Source organism: Mercenaria mercenaria, chromosome 8 (genome assembly GCF_021730395.1).
Source record: "Mercenaria mercenaria strain notata chromosome 8, MADL_Memer_1, whole genome shotgun sequence".
NCBI classification, from domain to species: domain Eukaryota; kingdom Metazoa; phylum Mollusca; class Bivalvia; order Venerida; family Veneridae; genus Mercenaria; species Mercenaria mercenaria.
In genome coordinates this window covers 8595422-8619223 of record NC_069368.1, presented here as the reverse complement: position 1 = coordinate 8619223, position 23802 = coordinate 8595422, and the positions used below count along the sequence as shown (strand labels likewise).

At 35.2% G+C, this 23802-nt stretch overlaps 1 protein-coding gene across 1 annotated transcript in view; it reads left to right on the top strand.

Moving 5' to 3' along the window:
- LOC123523095 (chondroitin sulfate proteoglycan 4-like) overlaps nt 1-23802 on the top strand; it is a 51398-nt gene that overhangs the window by 10867 nt on the left and 16729 nt on the right. The window contains exons 2-3 of the mRNA XM_045300723.2: nt 17368-17537; nt 19058-23429. Of these exons, the coding sequence (XP_045156658.2) occupies nt 17368-17537; nt 19058-23429 (4542 nt within the window). The remainder of the gene's footprint in view (nt 1-17367; nt 17538-19057; nt 23430-23802) is intronic.

Here is a 23802-nt window from a genome sequence, read left to right as displayed (position 1 = left end):
TAGTACATAAGTACTAATAGCATGGAAGCTGGTGGGGTAAAAGTGTAAAGCAGTAAAATAAAATAGAAATAGGTGATGTGTTGCATCAAAGGGAGAAAATGAAATCTATTTTAATTATAGAGAGTGCCGAAAGGAACAAAATCGAATTTCAGTGACATAAATTGGCCATTGCGATGTTTCCTTTGGCTTTAACTATTTTTGGACTGAAAAAAAAAGAAATTTAATTATATTTGTAGACCTTGGGGTTTATTCTTTTCATGTGACGAGAAAGTGTTCTAAAGGCTTTGAGTAGTCTCCTGAAAATGTTGTCAATGGAATGAAATAGGACTTTTTCTTCTCTTGTTCCCGGCCCTATCCTGAACAATTTCAAAGACTGCAGTCCATGTAATGTGTTGTTGTTTTTTTTTTACTTTGGACTGGCAGTTTAATATCATAGAGAAACACTTCTGCACAAATTAATTTGAATTTAAAATCTTTGACCTGAAATAAAGGTAATATGTCTCGGAAAAAAAAAAATAAACATAGTTAACCAGAATCAATCATTAATCAGTTTAGGTAACGTTTTCCACCTGAAATTTATACAAATCATGAAATGCATTATAATTCATTATAAATCTGTATACAGCTTTTTGCACCAATTTTCATCCAGACCATCTCGTGTTAATTTTCACTTTTCCTTTTAACTTTTGCCAAAAAACACTGTCCTGACATTTATGCTGCATGTATATTAAAACTTTCTTTAATTAACGAGTTGACCCTCACTTTGAAAGTGTATGGCATTGTTTTACATAAAAAAATATTATGACATTTTACACAGAAAGCTGCACTTGAATATTATTAATCAAAAGGATGATAAAACTTTGTTATTTCCTTGCTTAATACTGATTGTACAAATTAAAGCAATTTCACACAAAAGTTTTGAAAAGAAATAAAAAATCTCTAGAAATCTACAGTCGTTTGGGAAATGGGAAATTTAGAAATGGGAAAAAAATGAATCATTTTAAGGGAATGCCTTCTTTTACTAGAAGAAACTTTTAAAAATCCCAAGAATATATAATATTATGTTAGTATAAGTTTATTTATAGTTGTGACTAGTTACCGATCCTGGAGACTTCTGTCATATGATCCAATTTCAGAATCTACGCCATAGGTTGTTGCACATGCAAGAAGCAAAGCACCCTATATGGGACTGCAATTAGATTTTTTTTGGTCATAATTATTGAGTACAGCCTCTGATGGGGTTTGAGCCCATGTCCTTCCACTTATTACAACTAAGCTATAGAGGAATCCACTACAATAATGATTGTCATGTATGTAGCAGTCTATCAGGAGATTGCAGATTTACTTCATAATATACAGATTTTCTCAGACAATGTCACTTAGCATTAGGTAACTGTTAAGACAAATGAGAGTGTGGGCGTTTCGGCATTCCCATTTAATCCCGAGTTCCATATATAGCTTCACACTGTCGCAGAATAAATCTCACAGAAAGTTGACTAGTTGCAGTATTTCTAGAGGGAGGAAAACCTCTGGTTCAAGATAATAAAGTAGATACATGTATAGGGAACCAGTCTGAAAATTACAGCATCTGATTGGTTGTTTCTGAGCACAGTTTGAAATTGACCAATGGCAAGGCTGCTTTATTAGACCGATTAAATAAATAGGGAAGTATGATTGTTTTGTCCTATCAGTGATTTTTTTACTTTTTTTGGCAACAACCCATGCCTTTTAAATTGGGAATTTTTAGCGCGATTAACTTCAAAATTGGGAAAAATTAACAAAACTTAATAAAAAAATCATTTTGGAAAGTATATAATGAAATGATGGAAAAGGTTACATCCAGCTGAGAGCACTGAGGTTGAACAGACAGGACAGAAAGGTTATTTTCTGATGTCAAAGGACACAGGATCTGATAGCTCAGATAGCTTAGGGTCACCATGAGCTTGAATCTGTTAATTTCTGAGGGTCATTTTGTTGGGACTCGGATTTCTTGGACAGATCACTTTGCTTTTCTGACGTTTGATTTGAATTTGATTTCTCTTTAACTTTATCAAAAGATGTTCTAATGTCCGGAGTACCGATGGCGTGTTTAAGTTTTATTTTCTTATGATAATATTTGAAATTATGCGACATTTTTCGATAATTTAGGTAATTTTCTAACAATTTTTTTTCCGACTCATTTTGATGCATGAAAAAGCATTTAGTGACCGTGATGAAAGTCATACTAAATGCCGTACTATGCCGTAACCCGTTTTATGTAAACAACGCACTTCGAATTGGCAACAAAATTCTGCGAATAAACCATAATTAGAGTCGGAATTTTTATGATTATTTGCATTGTTTTTGTTCAACTTTCACAAGAAATTTTTGGGGAATTTTTAAGCATTTTTTGGGAATTTTGACCATTTTTGTCAATTGGGAAGAGGCCGAATTTTGAAGTCAAATTGGCGCAAAAAAAATCACTGCCTACACCATCCATTATTTAGCAGTATAACAGAAACATAATGTTCAGCACTTCCTTGGCGTATTATGTTTCTCAACATGTACTTGACAACTTCTCCACAATCAGTCAGATGTAGATTTTAAAAAAATGAAACATGGTAAAATCATTTTCCCCATTTTTGCATACTAGAGGTCAACCTTGGTCCCTAAGTAAAACCTGTGGTTAGTTTCATTGATAAAGTATCTTAAAGTATCTTAAATAAAAATTAAGATATTATATCCGCTATAGACACTACAGGAGAAAAGCAGGTATGTGACTGGGGGAGATGAATTTATGGACACTAAACAGTTTAACGTTTTTTGGACTCTGTGTGGCCCTGGAGTGCGGTCCAGGGGAAACATGTGAACCTCTGATGAAATATTTTGTCTTGTCAAGAGATTTAAAACATAGCTTGACTAGACTGGCAGTCCGTAGCTCTCACTGATGCATGAAGACATGTCAAAACATACAATATAGCACCTCCCGGCTGAATATAGTTTTTGTAGCATTATCTAGGAATTTGATTAATTTCTCTACTTAGCATTCATCATTATATGGATATAGTCAATTCCCGCTACAGATTAGTCTAGACTTTGATTGGAACACTGTGCCAGAGTCTAAGGCCAGTTACTTAACTAAAGATTTGGTAATTTTCACCTCACTTGATAGACTTTAGCTATATTTGTATGTTTCTTCTAAGCTTTTGTGCTGTTGGAGATAGTGCTGAAGGGTCATAAATTTTGGCCATGATAAATTGTCTGCAACATTGTTGTTATGAACACAAAACATTAATTTCTTGTTATTTCCTGTTATCTCTAACTGTAATGGATTGGAGGGACAAAATTGAACCCCATTGTTTTTATAACCCCCCTTTATGGATCTGACTGTATAATAAAAGGAAATATAAATATAATTATGTATATTTTCTATTTGGAAAGCTGTTTTAGTTAATCATTATAGAACTGTATGAGTATTTTGAATCAGCTTGTAGTTTTTTAAGGTTGTAGAATTCTTCATATGAGGAAGTTATCCAGCAGACTTACCGAAGGTTGGAGGTTCTTACCCAGATGCCCACCTATATTTGAAAATATGCAGGATCTTCCTCCTCCATTAAAAGCTGAAAAAGTCTCCATATTTTCTAGATTGTGTTGGTGTGGCTCTAAACCCAACAAAGGAAAGAAAGAGAACATCTTTTCAAATATTATATCAAAAATATATTCATCACATGCATTACCCAATCTGCAGTCATGTTTTTCTTTGATTTTACCCTTTGTGATCTTCAGCTGTATTTTCCCATTTCCAAAATTGCATAGATACAGTTCTATGAATACCATCTGATCCAATGATACATAGAGGGTCTCTGTGATTTATTGCAAATCATTAACTATCACCGAATTCAATTCATTTTCTGATGAAGTATCATCTTCACTTAATATGATTCATTGGCAAGGAACAGGCAAAATATCAATATCATCTTGTATCTAACAAGTTTTTTCATTATGAAAAAGAAAAAAATTATGTTTTTTTTTTTTGTCATATAAGTCGCAAGCTAGTAAGTAGCATGGAAATCTCTTTTCTGATATGCTTTTCTTCAAAATAATGTTTTATTTTTGCTAGATTGTATAAAAAAAAATGAAGTACATGAAAAAAACTACTTGTAATAGCAACCTGTCAAGAAAATAGGTAGATATTGACAAAAATGAAAACTTTTGAAAAAGTTTATTTACCTCATCAACATATGGCACATACCAAAATAATTGTTTTATGTTTGTAACTATTAATGTGTGGCTTTGTGTGATAATGTGCTCAAAGTTTGTGAACATTGTATCAGGATGATTATGAAACTTGGCAGAAAGAAGAAAATATAACTTTTTTATTTTATTTTACGTATGTCAAGTTTTGCATTTTTATGGTAGTATTTTCAAGGAAATGCAAGTATTAGGCATTATTTATTGATTACAAAAAAAAACAAACAACACTTTAATACTAAGAAATCATTAATATCTGTGGGGGACTTATTTTCATGGATTTTGTGGTTGCATCTACCTGCAAATTCCCAATGCAATAAATAAAGAAACTGACCTTTTTTTCTAAATTTTGAAAAATTTGACATAAATCTGGAGATGTGCAGCTTTAATGTTATGAAGAGCCAGATAGAATATTTCTGTTGCTGGTATCAAACTATAGCTTGTATCATTTTTCACCTGCTACTCAGACCCTGTGGCTTTGGCAAGAAATGTCTTATCTAATTGTTATCACATGTAAAAACAACAGTAATTGTTTATCTGGTGTTGTTAATGATGAATTATAAGCCCCATTGAGAACTCTGTCATTGACATCATCAGTTCTGAAATCCTCTGTTTATAACCCACACCCAAACTGGATCACGTTTTGTGAAATTCATTTTAGAGTGTTTACATGAACTATGTTGTAAAAAGAGGGGTTTTTTTTGTGAACAGAAAAAAAGGCGAAAAGCTTACATGAAAAACTTCTTATAAACAGAAAAAAAAAAGCACGTAAAAACTCCAAATTTTGACAGGCATGGTTTTACACATGTACTGTTAATTATTTTACTTTTTGCACTTTTCAAACTCTTTTTTTCTCTATTATCCAAAAATGATAACAGTCTGAAGGTTACAAAAACCCTACAGGAATATGTTATTATGTGACAGGTCTTTAAGATGATAAGATCAAAACTGTGTGTATTACTGACATTGATGGGGTACAGGCTGGCTCTAATGCTGGCTGATGCTGTAACTTACTGTCTAAAGTTATAAGAGAGACTGAATATATTGGGAATAAAGTATTTAGCTTATTTGTTTGTTTGATTTGAGTCCCATTTGTTTTGGGAAAAGATGTGTATGAAAAGATCTGGAAACACTGTTTTACCCTTAATGCAGTTTTCCATCCAGGCTCTTCATAATCTGAAAGCAGCAGAGTATCTGTCCTTGGTATATTATGAACACACTGCTACCAAGGAGAGTACGTAGTCTGTCCTTGGTATATTATGAACACACTGATATACTGTGCTAGTGCTACCAAGGAGAGTAGTCTGTCCTTGGTATATTATGAACACACTGATATGCTGTGCTAGTGCTACCAAGGAGAGTAGTCTGTCCTTGGTATATTATGAACACACTGATATGCTGTGCTAGTGCTACCAAGGAGAGTAGTCTGTCCTTGGTATATTATGAACACACTGATATACTGTGCTAGTGCTACCAAGGGCGCTTCTAGAATGGAAGCGAGGCTCCACCACAATTTTTTCCAGGAAAGGAAAAATGGACAAACCACAATGACTTAAACCACAAGGACTGAAGTAAGGTGAATATGGAGTGTGTAGTAATTGCTCGACCTGCTGGTTCTGTAAATACTGCTGCACAATATTGCTCTTGAGTGTAGATGCATTGTAGACATTGTAGACAATGTTTCCTTTTATAGTAAGTTAATTACATTCTATATTTAGAACATGGTTTCAACAGATATTTCCGGGGAATTTATTGTATCAGAAAAGAGGACATATATAGAGAATTTGTCATTTTCAAATGTTCGCTGTAAGACCAAGAAAACGTGATTCTGAAATTCATCGCTATTGATTCCGTATTGATTTTAAGGTGGTTGCATAACATGCATTAGAATGCCTCCATTTTTCATGTGGCAGTCTTTGAAAATATTCCGCATTGAAAATTGGATGTGAAACTATTGATTGCTGACCTGCTTGCTGGTCTCCAGACATTAGTTATTGAAAAATCTTTTGTATAGGATATTATGTAGCAAGAACGGTGTTCAAAATAGCGCATTTTTCAATGATAATCAGTTTTGATTACAAGTCTACGAGTCTACTATGAACACTTAATAGCAAAGAGTTCTCAAGCAGTCATTTTGCTTACAAGACTATGTATCTCGACATCTAAAAAGTTACATTCTTTGACAGTATTTCTGATGTTATTCACCCTCCACATCTGAGTTATGTTGAGAAGGTGTTAGTTACTTGTGAAGAACAGGTCAGAACTGATAGAGAAGCAAGGTACCCAAGTTATTTTAACTGAATGGCAAACAGACAAATAAAGAAATAAACACCTAGAAAGTACTTGTTAGATTGTCATTACAGAAGCAAACTATTGTAATGAGATTCAAACCTGATATGTTCACAGTATTTCAGGGAAAGGTTGGCCCTTTTGCAGGATTATTTCAAAACCTATCACACACTATTGTAGATAGCTGATTTGTGAGGTTCAACATTGTTACCTAACATTAGGGGATGTTCCTTTAAATTCCTTCAAGTGATTTTATGAAAAAGGGAGATAATATAGAAAATATAAGAGTCGTGTTTCTTGTGCTCTGCACTAAATTCTTTTTTGTAGGTTCAGATAATATCGTCTGGACCAAAACTGTGAATGGACTTTCTTTATCCCCTTCTTCGAAACAGATCCAATCATACTTGTATGAATATTATATTGACTCTAAACCATGTGTATTAATATTTTTGTGGAACAATGTTTAGCAGACGCTTATTATGTATGGGATTTACTGCATATACGTAATTATTGACAATGCAGCAGCTCTATTTACTTGAAATTCCGGGAAAGTCGGTAATAATCTGTCATTGTACTTATTATATATATACACCATAATTGCAAATGGTGACTGACCTTGTTGCAAGGTAACAGCCGGAGCATGTTTCTATAAATGATTGTTGGGAATTGAATTCCGGAAGGCACAATATTCTGCTGTTGTTGGTTGTATAAGATAATATTAGAGTTGATCTAATATAGATGGCAGTTTTCCCAGCGCAGATCAATACGAGTGATTTTCTTGCCATTAAAACATCCCCCTAGATACAGATGATCGAGAATGTATATATATAACAGTGTGTCATATTGACCAAGAAAAGTTAGTTTTTTTCTTGGGACAAATTACAGTTTTTTATTGTCTTTGGGAGACTGTTTTGTTATGTTTATTTGATTCTGTTTAGCATTATCTTTAAACAGTATTTTAGTTACAGTTAACTTAACCAGTGTTCTTCGGTTCTGTTCAAGTTCTTACTTGTTCTTTATGAGTAACTGACAGCTTCTCCACATGACTTAGTGGAGGACCAATGGATTCATAGTCATTGTCTAATTATCACATTGTCAGGAAGAACATTCACCTCCTCAAGATGGAAACCTCTTTTTTCAGTCCGGTGCTCTACCTAACTGAGCTAATGGTATCAGGCCAGATCCTCGGAAAGAGTTGAATGTTTTAATGATAAAAATTTTGTTTTGTTTTGTGGTGTTTTAAACCAAATCAACACAATTTTATATCATATACGGTGACTTTTCAGCTTTTGATGGTGAACAAATACCCCAGGCGCCTCTTCTGGCATTATTCAGGCACTTCTGGGCACAAGTGTAGAACCACTGACCTTTCATAAGCAAGTTGGATGGCTTCCTCACATGAAAGAATTCTATATCCCAAGTCGGGTTTCAAACCAGCGGTTACTGGAAAGTAATTTTAAGTCAGCGACTGTAATAATTCAGCCAGAGAGGCTACTTAATCACTTGACCAAGAACGCCCCTTTATCACTTGGCCAAGGAGGCCCCTTTATCACTTTGCCATGGAGGCCCCTAAATCACTCGGCCATGGAGGCCCCTTTATCACCCGGCCATGGAGGCCCCGTTATCACTGCCGTGGAGGCCCCTAAATCACTCGGCAATGGAGGACCCTAAATCACTTGGCCATGGAGGCCCCTAATAGTATTAGAGATGTTGTTTGGCCGTAGAACCAGAATATTACAAAAATTGACAAAATGAATAGAAGAGAGGAGTTTTGTTTTTGATCAGCTTATTGTTTCATAGGCTTCAGGTAGCCTTATTCATGTCAGTTCAGTCCCATAGAGTTTTCAAAACACATGACATTCAATGACAGATCTGATATTATGCTTCATTTAAGAAATAATATATCTCATCCAGTGATTTGTCGTTGAATAAATCATTGTTTGGAGTTCAGATGCGAAGGAATTATATCACGAGGGCGCAGCCCGAGTGATATAATAATACTCATCTGAACGACAAACAATGATTTATTCAAGAGCAAATCACTAAATGAGATATATTATTTCAATTCTAACACATTACCAAGGATTTTTAAGTACATCCTTGACGACATTCATTAAATATTTGCCCGTTTTCAACTGGTTTCTTTTCAAGCGCGCTGCTATGCCGTTTGACACCATGGCGTAATAATTGTGACGTCAGAACAGTGATTTGTTGTATAATAATTCACTGTTTTCAGCCTTCTTTGTTTAATAGGAAAATGAATTGGATCGTGTTAGAATTTTGAATACTTGATGAAGCTAGGTGGGGCAGCTCTGAGGTTGGTGGTTTGATTCCTAATGAACTTAATATGTTCTGCATAAGTATTTAACAGAAAAACAACCTGTCTGAAGTCATACATCCTCCAGCTCTGAGTCGTTAGTTACTAGTGGTGCACTTGAGTCTTCGCTTTATGATGTAACATCATTTTGCATGTGCTAAAAACGGAATACTGGAAACTTTGGTACTGGAAATTCTGTATACTGGAAATTCTGAATACTTTAAACTTATAATGCATACTGGACGCTCTGAATACTAGAAATTCTGAAAACTGGAAGCTGTTGATACTTGAAGGAAGCTCAGAATACTAAAAACTCTGAATATTGAAAATTCTGAATACTGGAAGCTTTGAATACTGGAAACACTTAAAATTCTGAATACTAGAAACTCTGGATACTTGAAACTTTGAATACTGGAAATTCTTAATACTGGAAACTCTTAATACTTGAAACTTTGAATACTAGAAATTCAGTGTACATCAAATTGAATAAGTTTGTATAGATATATCACCTATTAAACATAATTTTGTTACAAGGAATTAGATAATTGGAATCTTCTGAAAAACTTTGGTCTGTACAGGGTCAGGATTTCAGTTTCCAGTGTATAATGAGACTATGATAGAATCTGTCAGATTTTCAACACTGGGAGAGAAATAGCACATAATGATTTACATTTAGAGAGAAAAAAAGAACATTGTATTGTTATCATGCAATCAAGAAGTTAATTCTGCTATCACTCAGATACCAGTTCAGTGACCAGATCCTGTTTCTGTTTTTTATTTATATTTGATCAGATAAGTAGTCAGTTTTCATGTTGAAGAACTGTTAGGGAAGAAAGAGGAGTCATTTACATGAAGGTACAAGTAAATCCGCTTGCATAGATTAAAGCTGCACACTTCCAGATTTCTTTTAAATTTTCAAACTTTAGAAATGGCTTTCTTTAATTAGTAATTAAATCAGAGAAGTTAATTCTGCTATCACTCAGATACCAGTTCAGTGACCAGATCCTGTTTCTGTTTTTTATTTATATTTGATCAGATAAGTAGTCAGTTTTCATGTTGAAGAACTGTTAGGGAAGAAAGAGACTCTGAATATTGAAAATTCTGAATACTGGAAGCTTTGAATACTGGAAACACTTAAAATTCTGAATACTAGAAACTCTGGATACTTGAAACTTTGAATACTGGAAATTCTTAATACTGGAAACTCTTAATACTTGAAACTTTGAATACTAGAAATTCAGTGTACATCAAATTGAATAAGTTTGTATAGATATATCACCTATTAAACATAATTTTGTTACAAGGAATTAGATAATTGGAATCTTCTGAAAAACTTTGGTCTGTACAGGGTCAGGATTTCAGAGTTTCCAGTGTATAATGAGACTATGATAGAATCTGTCAGATTTTCAACACTGGGAGAGAAATAGCACATAATGATTTACATTTAGAGAGAAAAAAAGAACATTGTATTGTTATCATGCAATGCAAGAAGTTAATTCTGCTATCACTCAGATACCAGTTCAGTGACCAGATCCTGTTTCTGTTTTTTATTTATATTTGATCAGATAAGTAGTCAGTTTTCATGTTGAAGAACTGTTAGGGAAGAAAGAGGAGTCATTTACATGAAGGTACAAGTAAATCCGCTTGCATAGATTAAAGCTGCACACTTCCAGATTTCTTTTAAATTTTCAAACTTTAGAAATGGCTTTCTTTAATTAGTAATTAAATCAGAGAAGTTAATTCTGCTATCACTCAGATACCAGTTCAGTGACCAGATCCTGTTTCTGTTTTTTATTTATATTTGATCAGATAAGTAGTCAGTTTTCATGTTGAAGAACTGTTAGGGAAGAAAGAGACTCTGATTATGAAATTCGAAATACTGGAAGCTTTGAATACTGGAACACTTAAAATTTCTGAATATAGAAATTGGATACTGAAACTTTGAATACTGGAAATTCTTAATACTGGAAACTTTAATACTTGAAATTTGATACTAGAATTTCAGTGTACATCAATTGAATAAGTTTGTATAGTATATCACCTATTAAACATAATTTTGTTACAAGGAATTAGATAATTGGAATCTTCTGAAAAACTGGTCTGTACAGGGTCAGGATTTCAGAGTTTCCAGTGTATAATGAGACTATGATAGAATCTGTCAGATTTTCAACACTGGGAGAGAAATAGCACATAATGATTTACATTTAGAGAGAAAAAAAGAACATTGTATTGTTATCATGCAATGCAAGAAGTTAATTCTGCTATCACTCAGATACCAGTTCAGTGACCAGATCCTGTTTCTGTTTTTTATTTATATTTGATCAGATAAGTAGTCAGTTTTCATGTTGAAGAACTGTTAGGGAAGAAAGAGGAGTCATTTACATGAAGGTACAAGTAAATCCGCTTGCATAGATTAAAGCTGCACACTTCCAGATTTCTTTTAAATTTTCAAACTTTAGAAATGGCTTTCTTTAATTAGTAATTAATAAAGAAAGAAATTTTTAAGTGTTTTCATAATTATTTATTATGTTTTGTGAACTTTTTATCTACAGTAATATTTCTATTAGTTAATATAATATGTAGAAAACTCTCAAAAGTGTTAGTGTGCCTACCAAAACTGTCCAAGCACGCGGTGTAACTCGGAGGAACGATCTAGGGCCATCATGGCTGGGCTCTTGTATCTTTAATACATACAGAGATAGAACTTTTTAATGTCATGCCCAACACACAGATCCCTAGCTCAAACATCAAGGTCACACTAAAGTCAAAGATCAGTAGGGTTTTTTCCCTGTTTGGTGTGTGTCATATACGTTTTAAAAAATTTGATCAAACATTTACCCAGATATTACATTATCAGTTACCACTTCTCTGTTAAAGCAGTATGTGGGGCATGCACTTTTTCAAAAGTAGTTTCTCGAATATGGGGACTTACTAAGTATTATTCTGATTATTAGCCTCATTTAACAGGAAGCATTTTTAATGCAAAATTGCAGGGTGCTCTCACTTTGGGAGAGGTTGGAATGTATGGGCATGTGCAACTGTTTTAAGGAATAAGGACCTTATTTGTTCATCAAAGTTTTATGAATAATAACTGTCCCTATTAACTGCTCTTTATAAAACTTGGACAGTTGGGTGTGGAGGTGAGGATGGGGGTGGGGGTGGGGTGGGGGGGGGGGAGGGTCCAGAGTATATCCAGCTGGCTGGAGTAAGGTGAGATGGGAGGACAATTTGATTTTAATATATATATTGCCTATATCCAAAGCATGCAAGAATAGTGTTAGACATTTGATTTGATTCCATATTTTCAGTAAATTCTGCATCAGTTTTGTGTGGGAGATTATTGATTTGATCTCGGATTTGAAACTGTGGGTTTTCTTTCCATGTAGCATGTTTTACCAATTTGATTAACCACCGAAACTGGAGAGCATAATTGCATCTCACAATTTTAAACAGGCTGTCTTGAAATTGTCATATTACAGAAAGCGCTGCATCAGCAGTTTTAGGCACATGTTTGAGACAAGAAAGAATCATAAACACATATTACAAGTGTTTCATTATTCAAACAACAGATACATTTTATTAAAATATTAATGTTTGGTTCATCTGTTATGTAACAGGTTGTTTTGTCAGACTCATTGTATAAAATAATGATATTATTCAGCGTTAAAACAAATTTCAAGGACTGGTAATTGGAATTTTTATACTTTTTGAAAATTGTTTCTTTCATCTTAGTGTAAGTTTTTAATTTCTAAATAGAAAATGTGTTGTTTGACTTTCTCAAGAATTTTGAATATGTAAGTTATGTCTACCCCCACCCACTGGGGGAGACATATCGTTTTTGCCCTGTCCGTCTGTCTGTCCTTCCATCCATCACACTTCATTTCCGATCAATAACTGGAGAATCATTTGACCTAGAACCTTCAAACTTCATAGGATGGTAGGGCTTATGGAGTAGACGACCCCTATAGTTTTTTGGGTCACTCCATCAAAGGTCAAGGTCACAGGGGCCTGAAAATGAAAAACCATTTCCGATCAATAACTTGAGAACCACTTGACCCAGAATGTTGAAACTTCATAGGATGATTGACCATGCAGAGTAGATGACCCCTATTGATTATGGGGTCACTCTAATAAAGGTCAAGGTCACAGGGGCCTGAACATGCAAAACCATTTCTGATCAATATCTTGAGAGCCACTTGACCCAGAACGCTGAAACTTCATTGGATGATTATTCATGCAGAGTAGATGACCCCTAGTGATTTTGAGGTCACTCTGAAAAAGATCAAGGTCACAGGGGCCTGAACATGCAAAACCATTTCCAATCAATAACTTGAGAACCACTTGACCCAGAATGTTGAAACTCCATAGGATGGTTGATCATGCAGAGTAGATTACCCCTATTGATTTTGGGGTCACTCTGATAAGGTTAAGGTCACGGGCCTGAACATGGAAAATCATTTCTGATAAATAACTGGAGAACAACTTGACCCAGATGGTTGAAACTTAATAGGATGATTGGACATGCAGAGTAGATGACCCCTATTGGTTTTGGGGTCACTCTATTAAGGGTCAAGGTCACAGGGGCCTGAACATGGAAAACCATTTCCGGTCAGTATCTTGAGAACCACCTGACCCAGAATGTTTAAACTTCACAGGATGATTGATCATGCAGAGTAGATGACCCCTAGTGATTTTGGTGTCACTCTGATAAGGTCAAGGTCACAGGGGCCTGAACATGCAAAACCATTTCCAATCAATAACTTGAGAACCACATGACCCAGAATGTTGAAACTCCATAGGATGATTGGACATGCAGAGTAGATTACCCCTATTGATTTTGGGGTCACTTTATTAAAGGTCAAGGTCGCAGTGGACAGAACATGGAAATCCCTTTCCAGTCAATAACTTGAGAACTTCTTGACCTAGAACCTTAAAATTTCATAGGTGATAGGACTAACAGAGTAGATGTCCCGTATTGTTTTTAAGGTCACTCCATTAAAGGTCAAGGTCACAGGGGGCGGAACATAGAAAATTCTTTTCAGTCAATAACCTGAGAACCACTTGACCCAGAATGTTGAAACTTAATAGAATGATTGGACATGCAGAGTAGATGACCCCTACTGATTTTTGGGTCACTCAATCAAAGGTCAAGGTCACAGGGGATTGAACATGGGAAACCGTTTCCAATTCATAACTTGAGAACCACTAGGCCCAGAATGTTGAAACTTAGTGGTATGATTGGACATTCCAAGTAGATGATCCCTATTGCAGCCAGCCATCAGTACTTCTTTGACTTTCACTCCCTGTCCTTCTTGCCTATATGACTATGCTTTGGGGGAGACATGTGCTTTTCTACAAAAGCATCTTCTAGTTTGGTTTTGTTTGTTTATATGAGACTTGTTTAAAACATTTAGAAATTTACAACTTACTAAGCATAAAAGCAGTTTTGTCATAGAATAAAGTTTGCTTGAAATTGCAGTGGGCAGGTTATTTTCATGGGCCTACCATCCCACATTTCACCATGAAGTTAAAAAGATTTGAGGTTAAAAAAAATCCTAAAACTGTTCTTGCAAAGTTAAAGAATCCCTCCCAAAAAATGCTGTCACAGAATTTGCAAACCAAAGACTGTATGACCAGTTGATAATTGGATAGCAAAGATAGAGAATATAATTGAATAACAAAAGAAAATGTAACAGAACAGGTGATAGTCCTAATTATTTACTGTTGCAAGATGTTATAGTCCTAATTGTTTACTGTTTCAATATGTGATAGACTAATTGTCTACTGTTTCAAGATGTCTGTCTGTGGGAAATACTTAATGGAATTCAGTTTAGTTGATTTTCCTCCACTTTATTGTACACATATGGTTAATCAATCATGTACACAAAGGCCTTGAAGTTTTTTTGCTGATTTGTTTATAAGATAAATGAGCAGGAGGCATCAGCAATGCCTTCACTGCTGTCGGTTCAAAACCCTGCCAGGGATGTTACCTGGCTTACCCAAGAGAGTAGACTGGCTCCGGTCTTTCATATTTCTCGCGTATAAGTTTCATTAACAGTGGAAGTAACTAAAGCAGGTTGTTTCTATATTGACATATTTTATTGCCCCTGGCTCCAGGCTAGGAAGAATGGTGATTCTACCTCAGGTGACCCCCGCAAGTATGGACATTTTTATACAATAATTACTCAGATATTTAAACCTTATCATGCTGGACACGATTTGATTCTGCCATTGCGACCAGTGCAGATCATGATCAGCCTGCACATCTGTGCAGTCTAATCAAAATCTGCACTGTTCATCATTTAGTCAGTATCTTTTTGGTATGCATCACTTTAACAGTTAATGGTACTGTCCAAATTAAAAGATGGACAAGTTCATTATAGAAATGTAGCAGGGTAAGGGTTAACTCAACATGATGTGGTCACTCAGGTGTGAGTGTTAAATTATTTCAAAGGTTTTATAATTATTTCATACAAATAGTCCTTGTGTGACCCTATGACAGGATAGTTCAAACTATTTTGAATCATCAAAAAACATGGCTGTGGTCATGGTCACATTTTAAAATGATTTTACATAAATATTACTTTGGTGACCCTTTAGATAATACAAATTATTCTGTGTCCATCAGGGGTATGGTCGCTTTCCACAATATGTATGTAGATCTTTTTGTTTAATATTGTCTCTTAGTAGCCTATGTCATCATTCCTCAAACCACCTACTCCATAATGATCTACACCACTCTTCCCACCACTTACAACACACACAAGAGATGTAACTCAGGTCATCATGGCCATCTTTTCTGGGTATTAGATAATGTGAGCATTATTTCTTTCAAAACATTTTGATTTAGTCTGAATTACTTGATCAGCAGAGAATTTTATTAACAATATTTGACCTTGATTCATATACTGTTTCCTGACATAGCAAAATATCTGCAATTCATGAGAAAATGATGTTCATCACCAATATCATTTTTTTTATCGAGTGGAACATTGCTCCAGCTGCATTTTCTATGATTCCTTGAGAAATATTTTGCCAGAATACTATTTACAAAAGTACAAGACCCTGAACTTGAACAAAACTTCTGGCCTTGCTTTCTTCTGGTCTTGTGGTTGTTCCAGATTTATATGACAGGAAAGGAAATGACTATTCTGTGCGGCTGCCCATGCCCTGTGTGTTGATTGATTCAGTCTGGTGTATGATTGATGAGCCTGTCACTGACCTCCGACCTCTGGTGTGTAATCCTACACCATACAGGTCACATGATTGATACCAGGTCACAGGGACAGAGATAAGTTGTTCTGTCTTATATTGCATGGACAGAGATAAATTGTCAGTCTTGTGTTACAGTTTAATGACCAATCTTGAAACTTGTTACAGATTATTACTTTGTCAATAATGCTTTGAAAAAAAAAAGCATTTGAATGGCTTATTTGCCTTGCTGAAACTTTGTTACTATTTTTTTCTGTTATTCTATGTTTAAACTTCAATGAAGAGCTGATTTTTACTACAGATAACTATTGAATGATTACTAAAGTATGACTAGACCTGGATTTGTAATGATTTACAATCAATATTCATTTCACAATTGATACTCAGTTAAACCCAAAGCTTTTGCATTGTAAATCTATTCAGAGCAAAAGAGATACATTAAAAATGAATTATGTGTGTGAATCCCTTATGGGAATAGAAGATCCAGCATGATAAGTTATTTTGTAGGAATCTTTATTAACAATCTTTTTTTCTTTTCATCTTGTACACCTGCTCAACAATACTTGAAGTATGGCTAAAATAAATATGCTGTTTTATAAAATAGTTCTTATTTCAGGTTGTAAGTGTATATTTGAAGGTTTAAGTAAAGTCTATTGAAATCATACTACAAAAACGTCACATCTAGAGGAAAAACTCATTCTTTGCACAAGAATTTCAATATTTGACAATTGCAAACACTTCTGAGACTGGCTATTCAGTACTTCAGTTATCCAGTGTGGAAGTGTGCCTAATTGTAAAGGCTTTCCACTGACAAACAGTTCGAAAAATGTAGGTTATAATGATGTCTTTAAGTTGTCAAAGGCGCAGAGTCAATAGATCTGATAGAAGATTGTAGGTAGGACTACTTTTTATGCACATGAATAAAGAAAACGATAGTATTTGTTTGGTGTTGAAACTGTTAGTTGAGTAATAATTGCAATTGCGTTACTTTTGACTAGCATTTGCAAAGAGCATCACCCAAATTTATTATCTTCAAAAGTAAAATCAGCTATGAGGTGTGGCTGAATTTTAAAAACGTAAAAATGGCAGAAATCTAAAAAATGGTTAAATTCTAAATATGTAAAATGATGGATTTCCAAAAATGGCTGAATTTTATCATAGAATACTTATGACTATTGACTGGCAGTGTGTATTAATAGACTTGTTACTGTTGGTTCCTTGTGCGAACAGCTTAAAAAAATACCTTATGGGTACCGTATGTCGCTAAATAAGTGAAAACAGTGATTTTAAAAAGTCAAGAAACTTTTTATTTATTTCAGTATCATTTTATGGCGAGAGTTACATGCATATCCCTCTTGACGATGCATTCCGTGAGACAGATCTTGAGCTGCGATTTAAAGCCTCCAGACCGTATGGAGTACTTCTCCTGCTGACAGGTGGCGCCGACTACTTCCTCTTACAACTGCATGCTGGGACACTTCAATTAAAGGTGATTTCCTTTCTTATATATATTCAGCATATGCCAGCAAAATCTGAATTGCAGAGTTAAAACAGTCCTGGATGGTCAGTAATTAATCTAACTATATAAAATAGTAGACAAGGATTACTTACTTACTTTTACTTTAACACATTACCTGGAGGAATTTCGGAATCACTCATTACAGGTTTAGCACCAGGATCTGTATTCAAGGTCATGCCTCTGGTTCAAATACCTAAATGCATGGAAGGGAACATTGGGTCTTCCTCCACCAACAAAGCTGGAAAGAAGCCATATGACCTATAGTTGTGCCAATAAAACATGAGTGAGGTACAGTAACAGAGTCAGGCATCATTTCTCTAAAATCCTGATAACATTGTCCATTGTAACATCACTTCAATCATCAAAGATGGCATCTTCGATAAAGAAAAATCTTGCTATGTGCAGTTAACAAGTAGAATGCTGAACCAGTGCATTATTGCATAAATAATGTGATTTGGAACAGCAGGTCTGGTTTGAAGCTCATAATTATGTTTCACATTTCTATTATTAATCTACCATTCTAAAATCATTTGTATGAATGCCTGATAGACTTATCCTTTGTCCTGCTCACCCGCTCCACTTTTCAAACTCTTATATAAAAAAAAATGTGTTTAAATATTTAATTGGGGGAAAAAGAATGAGAAACTGATATATTTGATTTTGCCTCAGCCATGAAAACCGTAGGTAGGATTTATTGTGTTGCATTATGGGTGAATATTAAGATGAGAACGTTTTCCAGGCTTATATTTCATATCATATCAGTATTAACATCAAACACTGCCTTATTCTTATTTATTACAGTGCACATAAAATTTCGCCCTCAACAATCAAGCTCTTTTTTTTTTCGGAGAAAAATCCTGATTTTCATGAAAGTTTAGATTTAGATATTGCCACATCAAGATTGCTGTCTGCAGCTTTCTTTCTCTTAAATATTTATGAGATTTAGAGATTTATTGGGACTTTTGTATTTTTATCTGCAGTGCTTTTAAAGTGCCCAATTGTATTGTACCATATATATTATAAAGAATGGATGTAAAGTGCATGTGGGTTTTTGTTAAAAGAAATGGTACTTTTAACGATTTAAAAGAAAAAATCAGTCATCAGATAAATTAAAAATGGTGTGGTAATTTCTCGTTCAGTTTTGTGGTAGTTAAAACTTTATCTCTTTAAAAGGTTTGGGATTTTAAGTCTTATGCCCCATGAAGGCCTTCATAGTCTTGAGTCTTTCTTGCAAGGATGTCCATTAGTCATACAGCTTTCTTGTTGTTGAAGGTCGATTGCTGAATTATTAGGTCTGTTCTTTTCAATTATAGTGCTACTAAGGATAGATGAGGCACTCTCACAGCAGCCAGAAAATTTTGTGAGTCGCCAAAAACAGACTTTGAACAAATTTTGCTAAAACTGCATAGCTTTTGCTAGGAATTTTTAAAATTAAGAAAAATGTTTTCTATAAGTTGGCTTTTACCAAGTGTCCAAAATTTCTATTACAGATTAATTATGGAAGTGAAGACACCATCCTTGACCTTGGCCGCCATAGATATGATGACCTTGAATGGCATGAGGTCAAGGTCACAAGATCAGATGATGTCATCTCCATGGTGATAGATGGAACAACAACAACTAGGCGGAGAATACAAGGAAGTCATAGAGAACTAAATATCGATTCTGGCATATTTCTAGGTGGAATAGACCCTCTCACAAATAATAAATTTGATGAAGAATTGAAACACTTCAGAGGAACTTTCAGCAAAGTAAAATTAAATGGTATAGATCTGATTTCAAAAGCAAGGGAGCTAAGAGATCCAAATTATGTAGTAGACGTGTCGTTTGATATTGATAGTCTATTCGATGCTCCAAGAGACAGTCCTACTTCGTTGAAATCGGAAACATCTTTTATATCTTTCTCTCATTTACATCCAACAAATGATAGGACAGTTTCATTTCTTTTTCAAACAGAGTCAACGTCAGCATTGTTAGTATTCAGTTTTAATCGACATTCCACGCACAAAAGTTTTATAGCTTTAGAACTTGTAAATGGTAAACTGCAACTAACAGTTTGTAAAGGGAAGGAGACGATGTCTGTAATTTCCGACATGTTAATTGACAATAATTGGCATCAAGTGGATTTAAGTGTAACTTCATATATGATAGAACTGTCAGTGGATGGTGTTCACAAATCGCAGGCATTTGGTGATAAAAGCGGTGCTATTTATGGAGGATTAATCTTTATAGGGGGAGTTAATCATGTTGGACGTGCCATAGTAATTAACGAGCGACTCGAATCTCTTAAAGGAGAAAATTCGCTGAAAGGCGGAATGATTGGATGCATTAGAAACATTGTGATAAATTCACGAGTGTATAATATACATGATATACATGCAAGTAGGTTAATTGGGGCTGAATGTGATAAAGCAGAGATTTGTGTGTCCGGTGATTGCGCGATTGGTGAAATGACGCCTCATTCTGATTCAAGTCGTGATGAATTCCAGCTTCTTTCGGTAAATCCGGTGATTGTTGATGAAGGAATGTCGGTTGTAATTACAAGTGATAATATAGAAATTGTTTACGACTTCAAAAAATTTAAAATTCGTGAATCTGGTATAATGATATATGTTGTTAAAAAGCCAAAACATGGAGAAATAGAAGTTGACTTAGGCCAGCGAAGGAACAATGACGTATTTACTTATCTTGATTTGTTACGTCACAAAGTGAGATATATTCACCTCGGATCAGAGCATGTATATGACGAGGTTTCTATGGGACTGGAAATATTCACCAGTAGTAGGTCTGATGAAGATGGTATACCAGAACGGTTGCAGCAGAGATATGCATTCATTTTACCGATAAACATCAAGCCTACCAATGATCCACCAAAAATAGTTTTAGCCAGTGGAGGAGTTTTGAAAATTATTGAAAATACAAAAATTAAAATAACAGATGAAATGTTTTATGCTGCAGATCCGGATAGTCCTGCTAATGAACTGACATACTTAGTAACAGATGCCCCAAGACAAGGCTATTTTGAAAGATCCGGACAAAGTGGGGTACCAGCTACAGAATTTACACAAGCGGAGATAAATGATAGACAAATCTGGTTCCTTCACCTGGGATCTGGAGATTCGTTTGTAAGTTTGAAGTTAACGGATGGAAAGGCATCCAGTGATCCGGTCCAACTTACCATACATACAGTTCAGCTCCAGTTGACTGTCCAGAGAAACAAGGGCTTGGTTCTTCCCCAGGGATCTTTTGCTGTCATATCGAGTGCAAATTTGACCACTGTCAGCAATGTTCCGACACAGGAGTTAGAAATAAGGTACGATATTTTACGTCCTCCACGTTATGGTGTTCTAGAGAGGCAGCAGTATGCTAATGGAGAATGGAAGGAAGTTAGCACATTTGCACAGCGGCACATTGATAGTGGACATGTTCGATACAGACATACGTTTACTACAGAACCTTCGTCTTCCGATCAGTTCAGTTTTACTGTGAAAGCAAAAAGTTACACCACACCGTACTACTTCTTCAGAATTCAGTTTGAACAAGTTTACATTGAAGTCCAAGCAAATAACGAACTACAACTATTACATAAAACATTTAGAGTGTTATCAGCCGACAATTTAAGGGCAGTCACAAATAATCCCCATTTGAATGATGCAAAGATAATATTTACGATCATTAGGGCACCGATTCATGGCGACTTTTTTAAAATGGATTCTAGACTCAGAGGACATATAGATTTTGCAGAAGCAAAACAACTTAAAAGAGAGGAAACATTTTCACAGTATGATATAAATACAGGAAATTTATATTACAAATTAAAAAGCAACTCTTTTGAAAAAGTTTCAGACTTTACCGATCTTAGGGTGCAGACAGTTGGCACTTCGCCAAAAAATGTTCGCTTATGGATTGAATATATTCCAATGAAAAGTGATGTACGATTTACTAATAATGGTTTAACTGAGGTCATTGAAGGTGGTCAGAAAGCTATAGACAGACACTGTTTATTCATTCAAACGAATGAATTTCGGGACTTTGAATTTGCTGTTATAACACCACCTCAGCATGGAACTCTTCAGTTAGTTGATCCAAGATCATCAGCAGTAATTTTGAAGGATATCAAGGAGTTTACAAGCAGTGATATAAAAGATCTCAGACTGGTTTACAAACATGATGATTCTGAGCATGCTGAAGACTCTTTCATATTTACTGCTGTACCAGATATACAGAGAACCAGTCTGACTCAGAATATCCCAGAATTCACTGGTACTTTTGAAATTAAAATGTTAATGAGAAATGATAACCCACCGAAAAGACTTGTTGATAAAGTGTTTAAAGTTGTTAAAAACAGTGAAAAACTAATAACTATTGATGATTTGGCATATACTGATCCCGATATTGACTATGATACCAAAGAACTTCAGTATTCTCGTAGAGGTATTCCAAACGGAGAAATTATACATGCCAAAACTAAAACTCGTATCGACCAGTTCAAACAAAAAGATATAATAAACAAAGAAATAATGTTTAGACATGAAGGTTCGGAAAATGACCGTGCAGCTATTTATGTTACCGATGGGCAGTTTAATGTAGTTTGTTTGTTCGAAATCCAGGCTGGTGATCCATTTGTCGAAATTGTAAAAAATGCTGGAGTAGTTGTGAGAAGTAACAGTAAAGTTATCATATCATCCACGAATCTTAGTATAGAAACAAACATTAACATTGAAGATAGGTATATCAGATTTGTTCTTACAGGAGAACCAAGTCACGGACATTTAGAAATCGACGGTGGCAAAGTGAATGAGTTCAGTCTTGAAAATTTGAAGGGAAGTAAATTGTTTTATAAACATGACGGTGGTTCAGATGTTGAGGACAGTTTCAAGTTCACTGTTATAACAGGGAAAGCGGAAACACATGGAAGATTTTCTATTCAAATTGAGCTGGAATCAGTACAGTTGCCACCACGGGTCATTAATAATGGAGCGCTAGAGGTTCTCAATATCTTAGAAAAGAATGTCATAGAAGAAAAACATCTGTTGATTAAACATCCGGATGTCACTCCAGAAAATATTGAATATCTAATTTTAGTTATGCCAAAACAAGGTCGCTTGTTTCGGGGCAGTACACTTCTTACTGTGGACGGAGAGACGACTTTCACACAGCTTGATATAAATAATCATCGGGTGAAATATGAACTAGAGAACACTAGTGCTACAACTGATCATTTCATATTTGAGGTTTCCAACGGTTACGAAGCATTGCGAGGACTTGAATTTCTGATAAAAATTGAACCATATACTTTACCCTTTGAAGTCAAGAACTTTACTGTAATTGAAGGCGGAAAGAAAGAATTGACCTCAGATTTACTGACTGTAGAGGACAAATTTTCTGATCAGCCAGTTGTAGAGTTCACAATACATGAGCCTCCAAAACATGGAAAAATTGCTAATGGTCGTGGAGAAGAAATAGATGTTTTTACATCTGAAGATATAAATCAAAGGAACGTTTATTATATACATGATGATAGCGAAAGTAAATCAGACGCAGTGTCTCTGAGCGCTACTTTGGGTGATGGCTCGAAGGAGAGCGAGGTGAAGACAATGTTTGTCACAATCGAAGGAATCAATGATGAGGCTCCAGTTATAGTGAAGAACAAAGGACTGACAGTATGGAAGAGTTCAATGACCCAGATCACCCCTGACAGTCTGTGTGCACGTGATCCTGACACCCCTGCTAAAGATTTGATTTATGTTATTTCTGCACCAACCAATGGTCATATCTCCCACCTTAACAACACATTCAAGGCAATAGGTAGCTTCAGACAGTCCTGGATTGATGATGGTCAGATTGTCTTTGTTCATGAAGGTAAGTGATACATGTGTTTCGATTGAGAAAATTTGAGAAATGTAGTTTGATAATTATGTATTGCATCATAGGTTTGATTTTTCCCTGTAACTGAAAAAAAAAATCGGTAATTTAAGGGCTTCTGTGGTAGTAATCAACAACCGGTAGTGGTCAACATCTCTGACTGAATCTTTTGTCCCTTACTACTGTGGGTTCGAACTTATTGTCTTTCAATACTGCCTCGGTAGCCTAGTGGTAGAGCTTTTGCTTCGAGTGCGGGAGGTCGTGGGTTCATCCCTGGCCGCGTCAAACCAAAGACACAAAAAATGGTACTAGTAGCTTCCTCGCTTGGCGCTCAGCATTAAGGGGATAGTGTAGGACTGGTCAGCTCGGT